At 45.9% G+C, this 22,786-nt stretch overlaps 1 protein-coding gene across 1 annotated transcript in view; it reads right to left on the bottom strand.

The window, feature by feature from the left end:
• Positions 1–21,247, bottom strand: part of HRH3 (histamine receptor H3) — a 42,982-nt gene extending 21,735 nt beyond the window's left edge. Inside the window, exons 1-2 of the mRNA XM_085614612.1 lie at positions 20,920–21,247; positions 14,250–14,416 (exon numbers count right to left, since the gene is read on the bottom strand). Of these exons, the coding sequence (XP_085470738.1) occupies positions 14,250–14,416; positions 20,920–21,181 (429 nt within the window). The 5' untranslated portion in view covers positions 21,182–21,247. The remainder of the gene's footprint in view (positions 1–14,249; positions 14,417–20,919) is intronic.
• Between the last annotated feature and the right edge of the window lie 1,539 nt (positions 21,248–22,786).

Here is a 22,786-nt window from a genome sequence, read left to right as displayed (position 1 = left end):
GGCATCCCTGCGCCGGGCTTCACGGAGAATGGCGTCGCGGTCACGGAAGTTCATGAGCTTTAGGATGAACGGCCGGGGTGGAGCCCCTAGGGGCCTGGGGGCCAGGGAGCGGTGGGCTCTCTCCACCACGAACGAAGCCGACAGGCTGTCCTCCGGCATCCAGGATCGGAACCAGCGCTCCATGAAATCGTCCGCCCGGCCCGATTCAACTCCTTCCGGGAAACCCACCAAGCGCAGGTTGCTGCGTCGGGCGCGATTTTCCGCATCCTCGACCCGGCGGTGCAACTCCTTAGAGTGGGTGGTCAATTCCCGAACCTGGTCTTGCAGCTGGCGGATGTCGTCCTCGGCCGTGGATATCCGGGACTCAGCTTCTGAAATGCGGGCGGTGGCGTTCCTCAGATCTTGCCGGAGAAGAGCAACGTCCACTTTGACCTCACCCACCATGCCCTCGAGCGAGGCGCGGGACGAGTTGATGGCCTGCAGGATGGCAGCCAGGTCTGCAGCAGGGGCCGGGGCCTGTTCGCCCGTGGGGCCGGGCCCCTTGTCGGAGGTTGTGAATTTGTCCATCCTGGTTTGGGTGGCCCCGGACACCGGCTTGGCGGCTCTGTCCTTACCCATTTCTGGGCCGTCCGTCAGCGAAGGAGGGCAACTAGCCGGTGACAGGCCCGTGGGACGGCAGCGGGCAGCTGGGCCGCCGCGGGACAAACAGGAGGCTCGTCCGGGAGGGCCACCGGCCGGGGACGGCCCGGAAGCACCAGCCTCAGCGGTCAAGCCCTGCCGGGCAGCTCAGCAAAGCGGGATCCAGCAATGTAGGTCTCAGTGCCAGGCCCCCGGCCGTCGCCCCCCAGCCGGCCGCCGCAGGGCCGCAACCTCCGGCGCAGCCCAGGTCTCCAAGGGAACAATTAGCCGGGTCTCCCCTCAGTGCCCAGGAGGGGCAAAGTGTCACTCGTCAGGGTCCGCAGCCGGGATTCCAAGCGATGGAGGGGGGAGGGGGGGACAGCACATACACCCCCTCCGACCGCCGGTATGCGGCCCGAATCCGCGAGGGCCCCCCCGCACCCGGAGTCCGCAGCCGGTCTGGGATCGATGGAGCCGGTTCCGCGCCGCCACCAGGAGGAGAGGGGAGGGAGAAGGGGGGGGAGCCAGGGGCCCAGGCCCCCCCGGCCGCCGACACACGGCCCGATGGGGGGGGGCTCCCCCGGACAGCCAACCCCGCAGTTGCCCCGATGCAGCGGTCGCGGCCAGCCCCACTCACCGCCTGATTCGCCGCTCTGCGTCACGCGGGGGGGTCCGATCCAGCACCCCCGGGGCTCCGGATGGCGTCAGCAAAGCAGGGCAGCACCGGGCCAGTGTCAGCAGCACCCGCGGGAGCCCCGCGGCCACCGCGTCCCCCAGCCAGCAGTTTTAGGCCTGCTCCCCTCGTGGGCGCCGCGGGCTAAATTTCTTCAGCGTGGCCGCGCCGCGGTTCCACAGCCGCCACTGCACGCCGTCGGTCTGGCTCCGCGACGGCTAGGGAGGCTCCCAGAGCCCGCAGCGCCCCCAGATTCGGTACGGGGCGGCAGGGCAGCTTCACGGACCCCCGCACTCCGAGGGAGCCGGCCAGGGCAGTCCAGGAAAGGAGGAAGCCGGATTTGCGGGGACCGATGCCGGGAGCCTTAGTGAAAGGCGGCCATGCCGGTCAGGCGCCACCTAGCGCTTCCACAGAGCTCTATATTAGATGCAAGATGGTGGCTATAAAATTAATAGGGTGGATTTTAATTACATTTGCACTTTGTGACGATCGGTTTCTTTTTGCTTTTCAGGGGTTGTCAATGAAACAACAGAACGTTTGATTCCCTGGGAAGAATGTCCGTTGCAGATGTGAGTTCTTTTTTGGTTTATTCTCAGTGTTTTGGTAAATCCTAGAGTGGATTTAAAAATCAACTGCTGTTCTTTCCTTTTTTTCTGTTGTGTTTTCAGATGGAAGTGGAGTAAAAAATTGAATTTAGATCAAGACAAAGCTTTTGAGGAATGGAGGTAGTTGGGTGTGGAAGTATTGTGATGAATGAGAGTTGAATGGTGATGAATGAATATGGTATTTTTCATTGTATTTTATTGTGTTTTAGCTCATTTGTGTTCTGAGTCCTGAGGAGAACCTGGAAATAGATATAGATGGGTTCGAAACGCGTCAACTGGTTTTTTCATCACCAAACAAGTGTTTTACATATGCAGCACCACTGTGCTCATTATCAATTATTTTGATTTGCTAATGTTGCCTTGGAGCTCAGTAGGGCCACTGTTTGGTATTGCTCTTGTAGATCATTATATTATTGTTTTACAATGTTAGTCCCTAGGGTAATTTTTTCTAAATACTGTAACAGAACTTGGGAATGTGTTTGAATATTCATTTGCGATGTGTTGTTTGTTAGATTTGTCCAATTTTTCTAAATATGCTATCAGCCAAAGGTTCGATGTGCGAAGGTCACCATTTTTCCAGCTTTCAGAAACAAGCAGAGTTGTAAAAGAAAACAATATTTACCACAGTTGTTGAAGTTTTCTAACTAGGGGTCAATTTTTTCAAATTTTGGTGGTTTCACCCTAATTGCAGTTTGTGGTAGAAACAGGTTTGGAAATCATGGATGAATCCAGAAAGTTATACATTTCTGAAAACTAGACTATATTTTAAAACAGTAATAACAATTATACTAACAATACTAGCAGTTGCAATTAATATATTAACAAATATCTATTAAATTACTTAAAAAACGATATTTATTATAACTATTTTAAAGTAAATAATATTAAACTTTTTCCAAACATTTGGTCAGTCACCGATGTCTAGTGTGCTTTCTGCCCCCCAATGACTGATTTGGGGTAAACAGACCCGAAGTGCTTCCTGGGGAGGCGGAAATATTGTTCTTCTTATGCAAGGGTGGGGTCATGGCCCTATGGCTTTTTGGGCCACCCCACAACTCTTGTATTTGTTGACTTTTTTCCACCTGGTGTATAGTGGCTTTCTGCTCCACCCCTCCGGGTCCAGGTTCGGGGTAAACACCCTGCAATCACCCACTTGGGAGGCAGAAAGACTATTGTGCCTGGGAGGGGAAGCACTTCCCCATGAATAGGGAGGGCTGCTTCCTTCCAACAAACATGTCCCTGGTGTCTAGTGCGATGTAACCTGGTTGTGTATTGTCCTCCTAATGTAAACTCCAAGCAGGGATCCTCTAGGGAGAGACAGCTCTGGAAAGCAGACAAGGTCCTGTTTCCAGTGCAGACTCTTACACATTGATCAGTGCTTAGGGCAGCGTTATGACCTTTGGCACTGATCAAAAGGGAAAGCAGTCTGTACTATTAGTGTGGTCTGCTTTCACTTTGGCTTTGCTGTGATGTTAGCGTGCACTGCGCATCACAGCAAAACAAAAATAATCAAACTCAAGAAGCTAGGGAAGCATTTTTCTTGTGTTCCGACATTGATTTTGATTTTGAAAAAGAAAATGTTTCTGGTGTTTTCACCAGAAACATTCTCTTTTCCATTATGGTGGACTACCCATCAACATCAACTGCACTGTGAAAGTAGAGTAGTAGACGCCAATGGGTCATCCACTACACTGAAGTGGGTTATTGGAAATCAAACAAATAACGGCTAAAGCTAATTACTATACTAACAGCAGCTAAGTTCAGCTACTACATCATCAACATAGAAACTATTAGATCAATGCATTATTAGAATAAGGTGCCCGACCAACTACCACCTGTCCACCCTCTGGCCAAAAGAACTTGGCTCACCGCCAAACACTTAAAATCAAGACAGGAATCTGAGGTAATTATGGTCTCTAATGTATCACCTGTAGTTCAAATCAATTAAGTTACTCAAAGAGTTTTTACATAATTCCCTACACATGAAGCTCTTTCTCTTCGGTAGATGTCCCTCAAAGGGTACAAGCTAGTCTTGTCTTAGTACTTTGCCAAGTAGACCATGCCAGCATTTTTTATCTCAATCCCCTTTCTACATGCTTCACAAACTACATACAATTTAGAATGCAGATGCAGGATAATTCTTTAATCTTCCTATCATGGCACACATCATATCAATATTCAGTCATTGCACAGGCTGCCAGTGACTAGATAGATCACTTTAAGTCAGTCTACATCACACATTGAGCCATCCAGTGTCCTTGAACTCTCAACCATCAGCTGAAGTATCTCACCATTCTCAAGGCTGTTGTCCAGAATCAGAACAGATGACTGATCAAGAATGGAGCTTATTCAGGCTCGAGACTGAGGAGAATGGGCCAGTGGAACCTGAAGAGGTGAGAAACTCTAGACCACTAACTCGGTGACTCACCCTCACTCCCACTTCAAGGTTATGAGTACACTTCTGGGGAGTTATTGGGAGAGCCAGTATTTATGACCACTTCTGATGTGTAGCTTTTGAATGGCAGTGTGTCAAGAGTTACTGTTGCTCTTCGATTACAAATTTGCACTCGCAATCCTTCCTTAATTTTTATTATTTCTGACCTATTGGTTTTCTCATTTTAGAGTCCCCTTTTGACCTCCTTCCCTACACTGTACATTTGTTTTAAGCTCAATACATTTTGGTATCTATCTCTTGCTTACCTCCTCAGCAGTGGCAGCTGACACATAACGGAGGTGGCGGGGGAGTTGAAAACAAATCACTTATCTTTCCACGGCCGCCATCTTCTGACGTCGCCTGTACTCGCTTCTCTTCCCAGAAGAACACAGGCTCCCCAAAGCCAATCACGTCACTGATGTCACCATGAAAGCAATGTCGTGATTGGTCTGAGCACCGTGGTTTGGCGCTTAGACAGCGAATGCAAGCCTGTGCATAATCTCCACCCACGCTGTGCATTACAGACTGGTGGAGAACATGCAAAGTGCACATGTCTGTTTGGCCGGCCCAAGATGGCCAGCCAAACCATCATGCACACTTAAAAGCACATACAAGTCCTCCCCCTGCTGGCTGAGATGACAGCCAGGCGCCGCCCCAAAACTGGCTCCAGCAAGGAAAAATAAAATGATTATAACAGCTCCTCAGCTCCTGACCAGTCTGGTTTGCGGGGGCATCTTGGAGTCCTCATCTGGTATCCCGGTCTGCTTAAGAGGTCAACACAGTATCATCTGCTACTGAAACCGGTAAACCTCGTATTGTTTCTATACCATATGAGTTCACTCAGGGTAGCATTCTTATACTTGACTCTGCCTCCCCTTCAGCCAGTTCAGTGATCTCCCATTCCTCAAGTACCAAGATAGTTCTGTTCAGTCCCTCTCTTGTGACAAATCCATTCTGAAAAATTAGATCCAGCTCAGGGTTTCTCTCTCACTTCTCTTCACTGTTTTCTCTAAGTTCTTACCACTGGTTAGCAAACTATCTTTTGCACATGCTAAGGTGTTCACAGACATCAGCGGCTTTCAGCGGGTTTGAACATCAGGAGCATCTTGTCCCACTCTTGACTATTCATCTCTTTAGAAAGACTAAAACAGCTGAACGCCCGTTCCCATTCATTACAGCTAAGATCTGGAGTGGATTCCCTTTAAAGTAGGAATAATTCACAACCACTGAATTTTAAAGAGTATTAAAATTGTGGTTTTTCCCCTCTCGTAACTGTATTTGAAGACCAATCCTAAAAACAAGGAAGAAAAAGCGGGGAGGCATCCGCATGTGCAACTGCTTCTAGTCTCCCACATTTCAACAATACCTCCTGCTTAAATGAATCTACCAGTTCACTGCACCATTATTATGTCCCCAGTCCCATGCACCACAATCAGAACAGGTCATATAAGCCAAACCACAACCCACTTCATGCCAAGAATGCACTACAAAAGGGCACTGAGAAACCCATTGTAAATCGCAGCGCTTAACAGCCTCATCAGAGCATAAGAAGTACTACATAAGTTCTACAATGTATTACATCTAAAACCAAACAACATACTTCATCGACAGAGCCTATTGATATCACAACAGCTAAACCCAACTAACACTATTCAGAAGCCAGACTGCTAAACACAACAGCTTCACATTCAACACCTAAACCTCACCATATTACCACAACTGGATATGGTATCAGGAAAATGAGTATTTAATATTGTGCTAACATATTATCATAGCAAAAAAAACAATGACAAAAATATCAACAAGGTAAAAATGTATATATAAGGATAAGTATTATATACTTAACTCCACATAAATGTACCTTGATAATGATATAGCTTTAAGGTACATAGAGGGGGATTTAAGATTAGTACATATACGTTTACCAATATAAACTTACCTTCTCAATATTTCAGTTGTAACTACATTTGCTGCAAAATTGTGGTAGCACAATATTATAAACCTGATATTCTTACATTCAATCCTTCAACTACAAACAAAACCTGTGCATTGCAATGTCATCTCATGTACAGCACCCAAACAGTAAATCCAAAAACCACTCCAATAACAATTATACTAAACCACATACTTTGAGAAGTCATACAGTCATGCCCAACCACATTATCCCAAGCCACCAAACACTGCCACATCACTCACAACAAACTAAAAGAAACATTATCAATTTAACAGGCCAATATACACCCTAACATTAAACCACCAACCACACATACAGCCAAGCACAACCACCACATGCGAAAACAAAACCAACCACCACCACTTAACAGTAAAGGAGTGTCAAGAGCCACCACATTAACCTGACAACCAAAGCCACATATTAATAACTGAAAAAAATAATAGACACCTGAGCCTCTAAATTTCAAAGTGACTGTTGTACACAAATAGATAAACTTGATTATCATACAATCAAGTTAAATCTAACAACCACATGTCTAATGTTTAATCTCAACCACCATATCTTCCAACAACTAATTTCATCAATTGCACCACAAACAGCTGAAAATAACCAATATAAATCACACTACAAAGCATATGTAGTCATCAAATCATTTCAGCAAAATCTAAGCATTACTTCAATAGCTAAACTTAATTGCCACAAAGCCAAAGTCCATACCAAACTATCGAATTCCAAAATCCTGAAACAAACTACTACCCCTCAAGAGCTAAAATAAACTACTACACCCCAATAGCTATTCCCAAATATGGTATTCCTAGCAGCTAATAGCAGTGGCCATACCAACACAGCCAAACCAATATCCCACAAAACTGCCAACTTAAAAACAACCCCACAACTCCCATACCACTAACAAATAAAAGCAACTACCAGAAAAAAGCTAACCACCACACCCCAACAGGCAAACAGAAAAAGCAATGTTTAACGTTGTAAAAGTAAAGATCACCATACGCAAAATGAGATGTTTAAATTTACACCAGGCTCTTTACAACCATGTTTCTTTCATGAGCTTCACAGCTAAAGGTATGTCAGTCAGTGCAAAAACTGAAAATATTCACCAAACAGCTTCAGAAAAGCTGAACCACATTCTCCAATTGCTGAACTTACCCACATCAGACATTATAAATGAATCATACAAACTAAACCACCACGCCCCAATAGGTAACAACAATCACCATCTCCAAGTACTAAAACCTGTAGTCACCTCCTACCATTCAATCTACCCACCACAAATCGACATTGCATTTGTGTGATTTGATGCATAATTGCATGAATGACCTGACGAGAAAACAAATGTTCTCCAGGATTTCCTGTGGTAAATAGTGAAAGAAATGAACTCATACAAATAATTTTTTGTAATTCTTTTTTAAAAACTTTTGGGTTATAAGCAGTGCTTTGCATGTGAAAGACTATATGCAAGAATTATAGTCGACATTCAGACAGTATGCGTGCATACATATGCACACACACAGAAATAGAAATAAATTCAAACTGATCTAAAGAAACAAATATATTCTTTCATATGTGTGCTAGCTCAGAATATAAATGATAGTAAAACAAATGCCTTTATAAACAAATGACAAAACTAGACAGACAAAAACACACAAGAACATAAAGATGGCTGCACACCAGGAAACAGAAACAGAATTATATAGAGGCACAAACATGCAGATCTAGACAGAGGGGATCCTTTACAGTACGAAGGTGATCCGCTAGGCCACCAGGTCCGTGGATGACATTACCTCTGCCTTGCCAGTGGAAGACCTCCTGCCATACTTAGAGATCTCCACCAGGTAGGCAGGTAGCTCTCTGCCTTCAGTAGAGCTGCTGCTCGGACGTCTCCAGAGATGTTGTGTGTGATTTCACAGAAAAACGTTTTCATGAAATACCAATACTGAGAAACCATTTAACTTAAACTATTTAATGGAAATTTGCAGGATGAATGGCATTAACCATTTCATGGAAAACAATACATTTCTCCAAATTGACTTTTGCATGCCTATTTATGGTATAAATACAATGGTTGCAGGGCTTTATGTCAGAAACATTTTCGTCAGGGGTATTTATTACAGTTTTTTACATCAAGGAAAATTATTTCAGAGCTATTTATTTAACACTATCAACCAATTACTTTGGATGCTTTTAATTTGCTGGCCCCTCCCCCCTAAACACCATCCATCCCTGACCACCTCCTTCACAACCCTAAAATTGCGGTCCATCCCTGTTCCCTATAAATCCTTCACTACACCTAAACTCCACCCCTCCCTGAAGCCTAAAACGCCTCACTATCCACAACTCCTTATTCCTGAACCCTAAAACCCCCTGTCCCCACCTAAACCCCACCCATCCCATAACCCTTAAAGTCCTCCCCACCCCTAAACCCCACCTGTAGGATCTGCTTCCTATAGTTACCCCCACTTTTTGCCTGATGTTTCACTGTTTTCGGCTTAGTATGGCTGGGATCCTGCTATCCAGGACCCCAGCCTAGCTACTTTCTCCTCTAAATTGATTGCAGTTACTTTAGGTACACTCCAGATTGGATTCTGGGATACCCTTATAAGTCCCTAGTATATGGTATACTATGTACCCAGGGCATAGGTACCCCAGAGGCCTCTCAGGGGCTGCAGCATGTATTATGCCACCCCTGGAAGACCATTCAAAATGACATAACAGGTCTGCTACAGCAGCCTGTGTAAGGTGGTGCATGCATCCCTTACTTAAATATAGGTTCACTATATCTATCCTATATCACTGCACGTATAAATCTATCAGTCACCCCTATGGCAGGCCTTATCAATCCTGAAGACAGGGTGCTGGGTTTTATGTGAGAGGGTGCACTTGCATGAGCAGAGCCCCTCTGCAGCCTTCGGAACCTCTATTCTGGAGTTGCTTGTGATGCAGCCAACCATATACTCGTAAGTGCATTATAACCTTGCAGTAAATGCTAACTTTAAAACGGCTGCATGGAAACATGTCGTGTTCGGTGTCAAACACCTTGGAATCATACCTCCACATCAGTAATTGGTGTGGGAGGTATGATTCCACCCTCCTAGAGGGAGAAATATGCAACACCGGTACACACGGTACCAGCTCAACAGAACCTGGCATCACAAAATGGATGCTGCCAGCCACAGACACGAGTCTGCCCTCCTGCTGCTGGATGAAACTCCGGCAGGGGAATGCTGGAAAATAAGTTTCCTGTCCCAGACAGGCTTTAGTGTATTGGGGCTGGGTGGGTGCAATCTAAGAGTGCTTTGATATCTGCACTGTGGGCACATTTGGTGTCACTGTGCATAGTCCAGCTCAAACCGGTTGCAGGAGCCATTTGCTCCTGTTCTGGCGCAAAACTGGACAAAGGACATGGGTGTAGCCACCCCTCTGTCCTGACCCTCCCATAGGTGGGTTCCCAGAGTTTGTCCCACCCCTTCCTTGGGTATAAAGTAGGAACCCCTGACTACAGGACTTTAGATTTACATGGATGAAACTCTGATACAGAATCCCAGAACTTCTACTATCTACACGACGTTGGATGACCGAAGAATCTCCCTTGGAGTAAAGGAGTTACTCCCCTGCAAGGCAGGCACCAAAGATGCATCTGTCTGGTTTGCAACTCTGCAGCTCCTGAAGGACTCTGAAGACTGTGCAACACAGGAGGGGAGTTTCCAAGCTTCCCCGAGGCCGATCCATGCTCTCAGCAATCCTGAGATCCAAAGCCCTCGTGGGGACCATGCAATCCGAACCCCTGGACACCGTGCACATTTGCAACAGCATATGCTTTTTGGCAATCCCTGAGGCTCTGCTTTTGGCTACTTGTAGCCCAGACGCCGAGCAGTGATTCCACTGAAGATTACTGGCCTACCCTCCATGAGTGTCCCGTGGGTTGGTATTTAGTGATTCCTCTTGAGGTCCCTTTGCAATCCCTTGTCCTTCGACTTATGGGTCCCTGAAAAAAGTACTTTGACTTTCAGCAGGCTTCCCTGGTTGTTCCAGACGTGCCCTGACTCTCCACCGCATGGGGAGTCCAGAGGAGCTTGCTGGTTCACACCAAAGCCGTTTTACTCTCACCGCATGGGTTGAAGTTGTCAAGGCTTGTTGGTCTACAATCCGGACACCGACTCCCCAGCACTCGACATCCTTTGTGGGACAGCTTGCCTTCATACTGTGGTCATCATCGACATCTCCTGGTCCCCGTGGCAGCGGAGTCACGCTTCAGCTCTTCACACCTGAAACACCCGACATCAGTGGCCATTCGTCTATCGTGCCCCTGGTCACTGGCAAGTGACCCAGACTCTGTCCCCTCTGCTTTCTGGTTCTTCACATCTTCGAATCAGGCTTGGATCACACCGGAGACTTTTCCTTTCCACGACAGCAGCACTTTGCAGCATCACGCCATTGAAAACAGCGAAGATTTCCAACACCATTTGACACCTATGCACCCGGCTTCCCTGGGTTAGGTAACACGAGGACTCCAATACTCCCATGGGTGCGGGCCTTAGAAATTTCTACGTTTAAAAGGGTTTGCTCAAAGTCCTCTCCTAAGTGTCCTTAATCTTTAAAATTCCAACCGCGACTTTCCCATAGGACTCTATGGAGCTCGCGGCTGTGTTCTTACACTGCACGCGTCCCCCGTGGGTCCCCTGTGTCACTACCTTGGGTGGTTCCTTGGGGTCCCAGCGATTCTACGTGCTCTAGGCACTGCGTCTAGTCAAGTCGTGGTTCTTAATATATGGTTTGGTCTGCCCCTGGGGCCCATTGTATACTGTGCTATTTACTGTCGTTCTAGTGCTTTAATATTGTGTATCTAATCTTCTAATCTCATAAAGAGGTTAGTAGAGAGTGTTTAGTAATAAATTCATATATTTTATATATATACCTTGTGTGGTTCTCCTTTCATTTGGTCATTCAAGAGGTTATAATTGGGTAAACCAAGCTGCTTTACATTCCTTCGAGACTTAACCTGAAGGCTGCTCTCCATAGCTGCCACTAGGATAGCTTTCAATAAAGGTTGTCTTAAACCTAATCATCAATAAGGGTTGTTTGGACTGGTGCAAGGTGCCCACTATAACTAGTGGACAGCATATACCAGGTCAACTTCTCACACGACCCACCCCTGAACCCTAAAACAACCCTCACCACCCCTAACACCACCCATCCCTGACCCCTAAAAACCCGTCACACCCCTAAATGCCACCCAACCCTGAACCCTAAAAAAACACTTCCTATATCTAAACTCCACTCATCCTTCAACCCTTAAAACCCCTCATGAACCTTAACGCTGCTCATTCCTCAACCATACAACTCTTTCTGCCCATAAACTCTGCCCATGTTTGACTCCTAATTCCCCTCAATACCCCTATTTTACTCCTATTCCTTAACCCTAAAAAAGATTCACCAGCCCTAAACGCTACCAATCATGGAACCTTAAAAACTCTCACCACCCCTAAACTCCACTCATCTGTGAACCATAAAAGGCCCTCACCACCCCTACACGTCTCTCTTTTCTGAGCCACAAAAAACGCTCACTGCTCCTAAACTCCACTGATCTCTTATGACTATAACCCCTCATTGCTCCTAAATATCACCCATCTCTGAACTCAAATACCGCACACTGTCCCAATACTCCATCCGAATTTTATGTACTTTTGGATTTTTCTTAAAATTATCTTTCCTTTAAAATCTTTCCTTTAATTTTTTTATCTATTTATATTTCCTTAAAATTGTCTTTCCTTAAAACTGGTTTTCCATTATTTGGTTTCCTCCATTGTGGGTTCTCAGTTTTTGTTTTTCCATTAATTCACATACATCACTCCACAGAAGCTTTGGTGAGCAGACACCTTATTTGATGCACTCCTTAGAGGGGCTTTTTTAATTTCAAGAATATTATTCCAAAGCATGAGCTTTTTCTTGAAAAGCCAAAAGCAATGTGCAGGGAGATTTCTCCCTACATGGGCCATTGGGTGATGCCCTCTGGCGCAGACAGGTCAGAGTTTTCAGACTGCAGATTCAGTGGAGGCTTTGTCCTTGCAAATCTAGCTCTTTCCCTGACTCTACATAGACTGGCGGAACTGCTGGTTTGGTGGGTTGGGAACACAGATTGACTGCAGCCTTTCTGTCCCATCAAACTGTAAATGATCGCATAGATGTACAAAACCTCACAGAGAAACATGCACAAAACTTACAGCGCACACAGATGCACATGCACATGCACACACATGCACACCCACCCACATACACAGACACAGACACATACACACACACATACAGTTATGGAGACACAGATACGTAAAATCAGACGAACTAAAAGAGAAACAGACACAAGCAGGCATACACACAGTCACAAATATGCACAGCGTTAACAAATCACACACATTGATTTATTAGCAAACTGCTCTGAAGACATAGGGCCTTAAGACATAGGGCATGCCATATCCATGGTGGCAGTGTGGGCACCGCTGTACTGGCGGTCGGACTGCTCCATTATGACTTTGGTGGTCGGACCGCATTGACAGTACCACAACTGCCAGGGGTCAGGGATCCCTGGTGGTGTTGCGGCGGTCTTGAGACCCAATATGCTTGGCGAGGCCGCTACTGCCCCGCCAAGTATATTACGAGTTTCCTCCCCACCAGGATTTTCATGCCAGAGAACCCCCCATGAAAAGTGTATCATAGAGGAAACAAAGGGTGCCCTACAGGGCCCCTTTTTGCCTCTGCGCCAGGGGATGCATGCAGGGGGGCACATAGTGTGACCCCCTGTCTGAATGCATCTCCAGTTCCTGCAGGGCATGGACTTAACAGTCCATGCCCTTCAGGAACTTGCAATGGCGTTCCCATTGTGGTGCCTGTTACGGCTCTCCTATGAGCCTTTGAACAGGCACCGCCATGGGCCTGCTGCCACACGACTGCCCGACCTGGATTCCAGTCGGAATCCAGTGGGCGGTCTAATTATGGCTTTGGGGGTACATGAGACAGGCGCTGCTGTGGTGCCCCGCTCCCGCACCACCAAACTCATAATAGGAGCCATACACAGACATGCAGTTCCAGCCTCGTAGAGTCAAACACATCCTTTCACTGGTTCTGATAGACTCCTGTACAAACTGAAAAGTACACAATATACACACAAACACAAAACAGATGGGAGTGATCAGGAAAAGTAGAAAACAAACAACAAGGCTAGCCATGCAGGCAAGAGTACACAATGGCAGGTGGAAAACAAAGGAATGGAAACAAGCCAACTTCTACAAGGGCACGCTTTTAGCCTGATACAAACACCCAAAGACACAGACACTCTGCGTCTGCATTCATTAAAATGCACATTACAAAAAGATATGGCTGACAAACAGATGTGCAAACACGCACACATGTGTGTATTTATGATTAAAGGGACCGCTCTTTGTTCCCACGCTGCTAGGCGGCCATGCTGCACGACTGCCCCTGTTTGCACAAGGGATCGGCTCATATTATTGTGAGGGACTTTGAGCCCGGCTTTCTAAACCTTTAAGTGACAGGCGGTGAAGTGTTGCTATGGGGATTTCAAAACCTCACAACCCCCCTGTGGAGCGGGCCTGCGCCACAATTAAGAAGGACCTGCCTGCCAGTGTATTAAAGTGTCTAGTGCAATACTGCTCACAATTAGCCTTCGTGGCACCCTAATATTCTGTGCCAGGAAGAATTATAAACTGCAAAGTAGATCTGTCTGCATGTAATGTCCCTGTTTCAGATGGGCACAAGCACCACGTTGGCACCAACACAGTATAATTGATGGTAGCCTGGTAATTGGTCATCGCCTATGAAAGGAGAGTGAATTTTCTGTCGCTCCTCATGCTCCATGTTGATTACATTTGCAGCGGGTAGAGCCATCTGACACTCCTAAGGGAATAAATAAATTACCAACTTATTGCATGGACTCACCGCTCTGGTCACAGAGAGGAACCTGTCGTAGCTGATTAAGACGATGTTGAAGACGGAAGAAGTGCAGAGGAGGTAATCGAAGACTAGCCAGAGCTTGCACAGGTGCCTTCCGAAGGTCCAGCGCCCCGTCAGCACGTAGGGCACGTAAAGCGGGATGCAGAAGGCACCTTAGGGAGACAAGATATCCAGGGGTTACTCTTTTTATGGGGCGGTCATCCATGTTTGGCTTGAAAGTTGCAATGTTTCATATTGAGCTTCATACTGGAAGTTGACTTCTCTATAAGGGCAGCTCATTTCACCACACTAAGGCTCAAGGAGCTACCATTTTGGGTCTAGGATTATACAATTTTGTCAAGTGTGGATTCCAATGTTGGAACTCATGTCTCTAAGTTGCATAGTAGAAAACTTAGACACTGGCCCATACTATTTCCAAGTTCACAACAACTTCACCCTCCTCCAACTCATAGACTACATAATATTTCCACTGGCCTAAAAACAAGACCACGCCTCTTCCAACCGAGCCGCAACACCATATCCTCTCAGCCTAAACCACTAGACCAAATCTTCTCCCACTTAGCCACCAGCATACATCTCCTCAACGTCAAACACTAGACCTACCTCTTCCAATATTTATACTAGATGGCATCTCAACTTTGCCACTTGACAATACCTACCTCAATGTAGCCACAAGGCCCTACATCATCCAGCTTAGACACTGGTCCACATCTCCTCAACCTTAACAACTAGGTCATATCACTTCCAACATTGCGGCAGACCACATCATGACAGTCCTTATTACTATACCATAATTCTTCCAACTTAGATACTTGATAACAACTTCTCAAACTTAACTACTAGACCATACTTCTTCCATTTAGATAGCAGACACCTTCTCCTCATTCCTAAACCCTAGACTACTCCTCTTTGAAATTAGATACCAGAGAGCATCTCTTCAAACCTAAACATTCGACCACATCTCTTCCAAATTAGATACCAGACAGATATTCCACAAACCTAACTACTAGATCAAACCTCTTCCTGTTTAGTCACTGGACCACATATCCTCAACCTCTACAACTTGACCACACCTCCTCCTATTTCTGTGATGCTAGCACACCTCATCTGACCTAGACACCACGCCACGCCTCCTCAGCCATAAAGAACTAGCCCACACGTCCTCTGACCTAGCCTCTGGACAACTTCTCCTAATATTAACAACTAGTCCCTATTTCGTCTGTCTTTCCCACTGGATCACATCTTATCTGACCTAGCCAGTAGGTCACATATCCACCTTTAACATATGACCACTTTTGACTCAGATGTGTCCAATAGAACATATATCGGAGTAGCCATTAGACAACACCTCCTTTGATTAGCTACTCGGTTACCCTTCCTCCATCATGTCCTTTAGATGCCACCTCCTCAGCCTTGGTCAGGCTTGCCATCTGCTGGGCTGTGAAAGCTGTTTTGAACCACAGATCCCGACATTTCTACGGGCTGCCGTTTTCAGCGTAAGATGTTATGACGTACCTTTTCCAATATCGCATCTTGCCACAATGTGTAACAGAAAGGAATGCTTTAGTTAGTTCTTGTCTTGGCTTTAAAAAGGCTTCATATCTTGGCCTAACAAACAATACATAACTCTGCTACCTGACTTCTTCTTAGCTTCACATTTCCCCATGGTCTTCACCTGCTGAGTGTGTTCAAAGCATTGTATGTGGCTCATCAAGTCTTTGGTGATTCTGGACCTTTGTCCAGAATCAAAAACAATACAAAACAAAAACAAATTTCTAAAATTCCATCCATATTCAGCTCTATTTAGTTATTTATTTTCTGACTCTAGAAGTTTCTTGAGAGTTCAATCATGTCACCTTGCAGGGTTTGACAGGTATGCTTCTGCGAACAAGCTGTACTGTACTGCAAGGCTTCTCCACTCCATTTTAGACATTAAAAGAACTATGAACACTTTCAAGAAAAGCTTAAATCATTGCCTATTGCTGCATAACAACACAAACCATGAATCCGAAGTGCCATGGCACCTATCCAACTAAGTTCAACAGTACTGTGTAAAACGTTTTTAAAAACATAACTTAGCAACAAGGTACCACTCCTCATGCGTAGCAATTGCACCATATCTATTTCTGCTTAGCCGCAAAGCAATTCTTCTTTAGCTTGACCATTATACCACAATTTTTCCCATGCCTCTTCTCAAAAACCACACCACCTTGACTTGCGCATTATACTGCATCTCCCCTGTCCTATTCTTTAAACCACACAGCCAAATAGTCTACACCTACTGCAACTTATCAACTAAACCACATTTCCTCTGCTTTATCCACTAAACCATATCACACCCTGTTTCTCCACTAGACCACATCTCTACCAGTTTAGCCACTAGATCAGATCCCTTCTAGCTTGCCCAGTAGACTGCACCATTCCCCATTTCTCCACCAGACCAGATATTCTCTAGTTTGTTTACTAGACCATATCTCCTCCAGTTCACCCACTTAACCACCTCATGTTGTAGTTTGCCCACTAAAATACATCAGTTTCCCTAAGAGACCACAGTACCTCCAGTTTGTCCATTACACCACATCACCTCTAATTTACCCAATAGAACACATCACCTACAGTTTGTCCACTGAACATATCTCCTCTAACTTGCCCACTAAGTATCATCTCACCCAGTTTGTCCAATATTATACATCACCTCAAGTGTGAAGCAAATCTCTTCCCGTTTACTCAATAGACCATATCACCTTCACTTTGTTCACTAGATCACATCACCTCTAGTTCGTTCACTCAACCGCATCGCTTCTACTTTGTCTACTAGGCCACTTCTCCTCTAGTTTTTCCATTAGACCACATCTCCACCAGTTTATCCACTAGACCATATCTCCTTTAACTTGCCCCCTAGACTCACTCGGCTCCCATTTCTACACCAGACTACATATCCTCTAATTTGTACACAAGACCATGTCACCTCCAATGTATCCAGTAGACCTCATCAGATCTAGTTCGCTACTAGACCACATCTTCCCCAGTTCACCAACTAAACCACCTCATGTTCTAGTTTTCCCACCAAACGACATCTCCTTCTGTTTCCCTACGAAACCACAGCACATCCAGTCTGTCCACTAGACCACATCACCTCTAGCTTACCCTATATAAAACACCAGCTCCAGTTTGCTCACTTGACCACATCACCTCTAACTTGTCCACTAGCTGACATCTCAAGCACTTTACCCAATAGAATATAACCTCTGGTGTGTACCACTCACAGATGTGTACGACCACATCTCCTCCCATTTACGCAATAGACCACATCCCCTTCAATTTGTCTACTAGACCGCATCTCTTTCAATTTCTCCACTTCACCACATCACCTTTCCTTTGTGCATTAGACCACATACCCACTACTTTATGCACCGGACCACATCTCCTGCGGTTTACCCACTAGACCACATCACTACCAGGTTGCCCATTAGACCATACTCCGCCTCCATAAGCCATTAATCTACATGTTCCTAGCCTCAGCTGTTAGGCCACATCCTCTCCCATGTTCAGGGAAATTCTAGTTCCAGTGCACAACCCTCGAGCCAGAGAACACATTGATTTTTTAACAAAGCAGCCGCAGCTCCCACTCGCTGTTTCATCGCTATATTTATAGCATGAAAAGAATTAATTCCAGAAAGAATGAGTCCCATGCTAGAAAGCATATTATGGCTGAAGAGAGCACTGGGGCAGCAGGGAACTGTCTTCAAGTTGTGATTGTTTAGAGTTAATTAAAGGACACTTATGCCGATTGGAGATCACGTTGCACTGTGGAGGACTTGGGAATTAACTTGTTACTATACAAATGGAGACTCATCACAGGAAAAGCAATGTTTTGGATACATTTGTGGATTTCTGTTGCATTTGTAATGCAGAAATAGTAATTCCTGCAATACCCTTTTTTGCTTTAGTCTTAGCATTACAGAAAATATTTACTGGTCTGTTGCAGATGTAAATAAAATGTAACGTATGAATGTTCCATTTATCTATAGTTCTGGATTGAGGTTTTTTGGTAGTTATTGCTCATTCCCAGAGTAGACAGGCATGGGAATTGATGGAGATAAAGTGATTTGTCCAGGATAACACAAGTTGTCAAGTAGGGAAGCTGGGCTCAGAGCTCATATTTACGATCCACACCGATTACTCAAACCAGCAGTGCCCAGAGTAGGTCCAGAAGGGCTGGCTCTATGACAGATTTTAAGGATAACAACTAAAATAATGAGTTCGAAATACATTAATTGAATCAATTTTGCCTGCATGGACATTTTAAAATGCTACCTGGATCTGACACTATGGTGAACATGCCTGATAAAGAGCCATATCTGCTCCAGCTCAGTCATTGGACGATATCTCCTGAAATGTCAATACTAGACTACATTATCGCCAACTTCGTGGCTAGACAAAATCTCACTAATCTAAGGCCGATGGAATTACACGGAAGTGGGGGGCCAAATCATGCACCAAGGTTGGCAAAATGATTCAGCTAGAAATGGTCAACGGTGTGGTATAATGCAGCACTATCTGTTGCAGGAATATTTAATTATTTTGTAATTCAACAATTATTAATAGTGTCTGGGCCAAGTAACACCTCAAACTACAAATTGCATCCCTGAATACCGCAAGCAGCACTGAAAGGAACTGTTAACCTCGGAAAAGGAACTTCTTCGAACTACGTGTAGCGCTCTCTGTTTAGTAAAGTTTCATTCATTTGAGCTAGAAATAACTTTTTGGGGAAAATCTGCACGTTATGCAGCAGATGCTGGATTGTGTGTCAAATGTGTCAAATCCATGTTTATGCAGAACATGCAAAAGCCACAGGATCGCATAATTGCAGTGTCACCGCCCTGAATCCAAGTACCTTACCACATCTCCTCAAATCTAGCCTTTGAGCCATGTCTCCTCCAGCTTAGAAGTGACTCCATATTTCGTCCAACATATTCGCAAAACCACGTGCCCTCCAAAGTAATCACTTGATCAAATCTCCCTTAACTTTGCCACTAGGTCACCAGATCTCTTACACCTTAGCCCTTGGAAAATATAGACTAAAACCTAGACCGCATCTCCTCAAAAATGTCCACTAGACAACATTTCCTCAAACATATCCACTGACTCACATTCCCTCAAACTTTGTCAGTATTCCACAACTCCTCGGAGTTACTAGATACATGACACTGTGTCTAGCTTAGCCACAAGGCCGTGTAATGTAAAGTGATTTAAGGTGGATTTGTAGAGCGCTGCTTGTCACCCGTGATGGTATCCAGGCGCGGAAGACCATATCACAATATCACCTATAACATCACCACACGACAAAGTTTGCTGTTGGACCACATCTTCTGAAAAGTAGAGTCTAAACTACCTCTCAAATATCATAGCATGTAGATCCCCCCCTTAACCTCATTCATCAGATCACACATCTTACCTCTTAACCACAACATTTACAACATAGCAGTGAGACCACATTTCCACAAACCTAGTCAGTAGACCACCAGTGCTCAAACCTATGTATTAGACCACATCTCCCCCACGTAAAATCCTAGACCACGTCTCCATTAAAGTACTCTTTTGAAGTTACCACCAGGAGTCCTTATGAGATCAGCCACTATGTGTATTGAGATCAGTCACTATGCTTCTTCATGCAGCAGCCGAGCGTGGCTACAGCTAGCCGGCCAACACGCCAGGTGCCTTGAGTAGAAGCCTCGCTCATACATTACTTGGATTGAAATCACATGGAGCAAGATTCCATAGTGCCTTGAAGGAAGTATCTTCCGGAACGCACATTGTCAGCTTCAACATATTCACTAACCTACATTTCCTTAAATTAAAGCACTAGACCAAATTGTCTCCAAAGTGGTCACTAGAGAGCTACTGGGCACTAGTTTGCAACGTTCCGAAAGTAGGTCTGGCAACATCTCCCCAAAATCAATAATAAGATTACTTTCCCCCAACGTTTGTTCCTTCCCGTCTCTCCACACTTACCTACTAGATCACATCTCCTACAATTTGATTATTAAGCAACAACTTCGTAAGCCTAGGCATTAAATAATATCTCCCACAACTTAGCCACTGGACAACATCTTCTGAAGCCCACGCTTTGGATACTTTCTCACAATGTGGCCTCTAGACCACAGCTCGCATCTAGGTATTGGACCACATCACCCGAAGACTAGCCACAAGACCACACATTCTCAAGCCCAATGATTGGCTAACTCCTCCTACAGCTCAACCACCAGATCACATGTTTTCATCCCTAGACATTAGTCCACATCTTACATTGCCTAGCTACAAGAGTGTGTATTCTCATGCCTAGGCATTAGGCCACATTTAAACAATTTAGTGCCCGACCACATTTTCTCAAGCCTAGGCAATGGACTACATTGCCCACCATCTACCCATAAGAACATATCTTCTTCGAACTTCGGCTTTGGCCCACATCTACAGCAATGTAGCCACCAGCCACATGGTCTCAAGTCTGGGCATTGGACCATATGTCCCACAGCCCGGTCACTAGACTGGATCTTCTCAAACATCGCCGCTAAGGCCCTGGCACTGGCTCATGGGTGCAAGGCGTATGACTTGAAAGTGTAACTTCTAGTAACGTAAGGGTGTATCACTTTACCTACTAGGAAATCAGAGATGGCAAGGTTGAGTAGGAAGTAGTTGTTTTGTGTTCGCAGACTGGAGTCCACGATGAAAGCCAGCATCACTAATGCGTTCCCCACCACAGTGGCGATGATCAGTATCGACATTAGGGTGGCCAGCACGATGGTCCAGGCCACTGGGAACGTGCTGGTGTAGAGGTCCTCTTCGGCATCCTCCTCATCCTCCATCACAGTCCAAGCCGAGGCATTGGGGAGCCAGCTCTGCATGGGGTGGGCCATTTCAGAAGCCACAGGTGGTCCACTGCTAAAGAAAAGTGGCCATCGCAGCTCCTTTCTTCATCCCTGCAGGGTTCTGGCCATCAGACCAGCAGCAGGCTAAGCACTACCACAGGGAGCTGGCCATTGTCGGTCCAACACTAGTTGTGAGTCCTCTCTTCCATCTGTCTACTTCGGATCATCTCTTCACTTCCCTGGGGAGCTGTCCCCTTCAGCACTGGCCAGATGTGCAGGGCAATAACAAAACGAAATGTCAAATCCATCACCAGCCCTGCAGCTGAGCCCTGCAGAGGTCTATTCTGGCACCTCTATGCAGTCTCTCCCCACGTATGTCCAGTCCACAGTAGCCTGCAATCCAGACCCACAGATGTCTAGTTCAGACCTGTATGTGATCCTTACATAGAGATGTCTAGTTCAGCAACAGCCTGCAGTCCAGTCCCACAGATGTCTAGTCCATACTAGCCTGCAGCCCAGTCCCACAGATGTCTAGTCCATACTCGCCTGCAATCCAGTCCACAGATGTCTAGTCCATACTAGCCTGCAGTCCAGTCCCACAGAAATCTAGTTCAGACCTGCCAGTGCTCCCTACGCAGATATGTCGAGTCCCACAGATGTCTAGTTCATTGCCGATCCGCAGTCCATCCCATCAGTCTCTACCTCTTCATAAGGTAGCGGTCCAATCAAATAATGTCTGGTTCAGCACCTGCCGGCTGTCTCTTCGTATATGTCTATTCAGCACCTACCGGCCGTCTTTTCCTACTGATGTCTAGTTCAGCTCCTGCCTGCAGTCTCTTCTTAGGAATGTCTTGCTCAGCACCGAACTGCAGTCTCTCCCTACTGATACCTAGTTAAGGACCAGCCTGCCGTCTCTTCCTACTGATATGTAGTGAGGCACCTACCTGCAGTCTCTTCCTGTGGGTGTCGAGTCAGCACCTGCCTGCTGTCTCTGCGTATAGATGTCTAATTCAGCACCTGCCTGCGTGAAGGTCAATCAGATGTCTGGCCAGCTCCTGCCTGAAGTCTCTTCTTTTGGATGCCTAGTTCAGCACCGACCTGTAGTCTCGTCCTACTGATGTCTAGTTCAGCTCCTGCCTGGAGTGTCTTTCTATGGTTATCTAGTTCAGCGCCGACCTGCAGTCTCTCTCTTTCTACTGATGCCTATTTCAGCAACGACGTGCTGTCCGTTCCTGTTGATGTCTAGTCCATCACTAGCCTACAGTCTCTTCCTGTTGATGTCTAGTCCAACACAAGCCACAGACTCTTTTTATGGATATCTAGTTCAGCGCCGACCTGCAGTCTCTTGCTAGTGGTGTCAAGCTCAGCACGTGCCTGCGGCCCAGTCCAAAAGATGTCTAGTCCAGCACCAGCCTGCAGTCTCTTCCTATGGATGTCTAGTTCAGCACCTACCTGCAGTCTCTTTCGATGGATGTCTAGTTCAGCACTAGCCTGCAGTCTCTTCCTCTGGATGCTCAGCACCAGCCTGCAGTCTCTTCCTATGGATGCTCAGCACCAGCCTGCCGTCTCTTCCTAAGGATGCGCAGCACCAGCCTGCAGTCTCTTTCTATGGATGCTCAGCACCAGTCTGCAGTCTCTTCCTATGGATGTCAG

The sequence above is a fragment of the Triturus cristatus genome, chromosome 7 (genome assembly GCF_964204655.1).
Source record: "Triturus cristatus chromosome 7, aTriCri1.1, whole genome shotgun sequence".
In the NCBI taxonomy this organism is placed as follows: Eukaryota; Metazoa; Chordata; class Amphibia; order Caudata; family Salamandridae; genus Triturus; species Triturus cristatus.
Note: the sequence above shows the minus strand (reverse complement) of the source record. Positions and strands in the feature narration are given on the sequence as shown.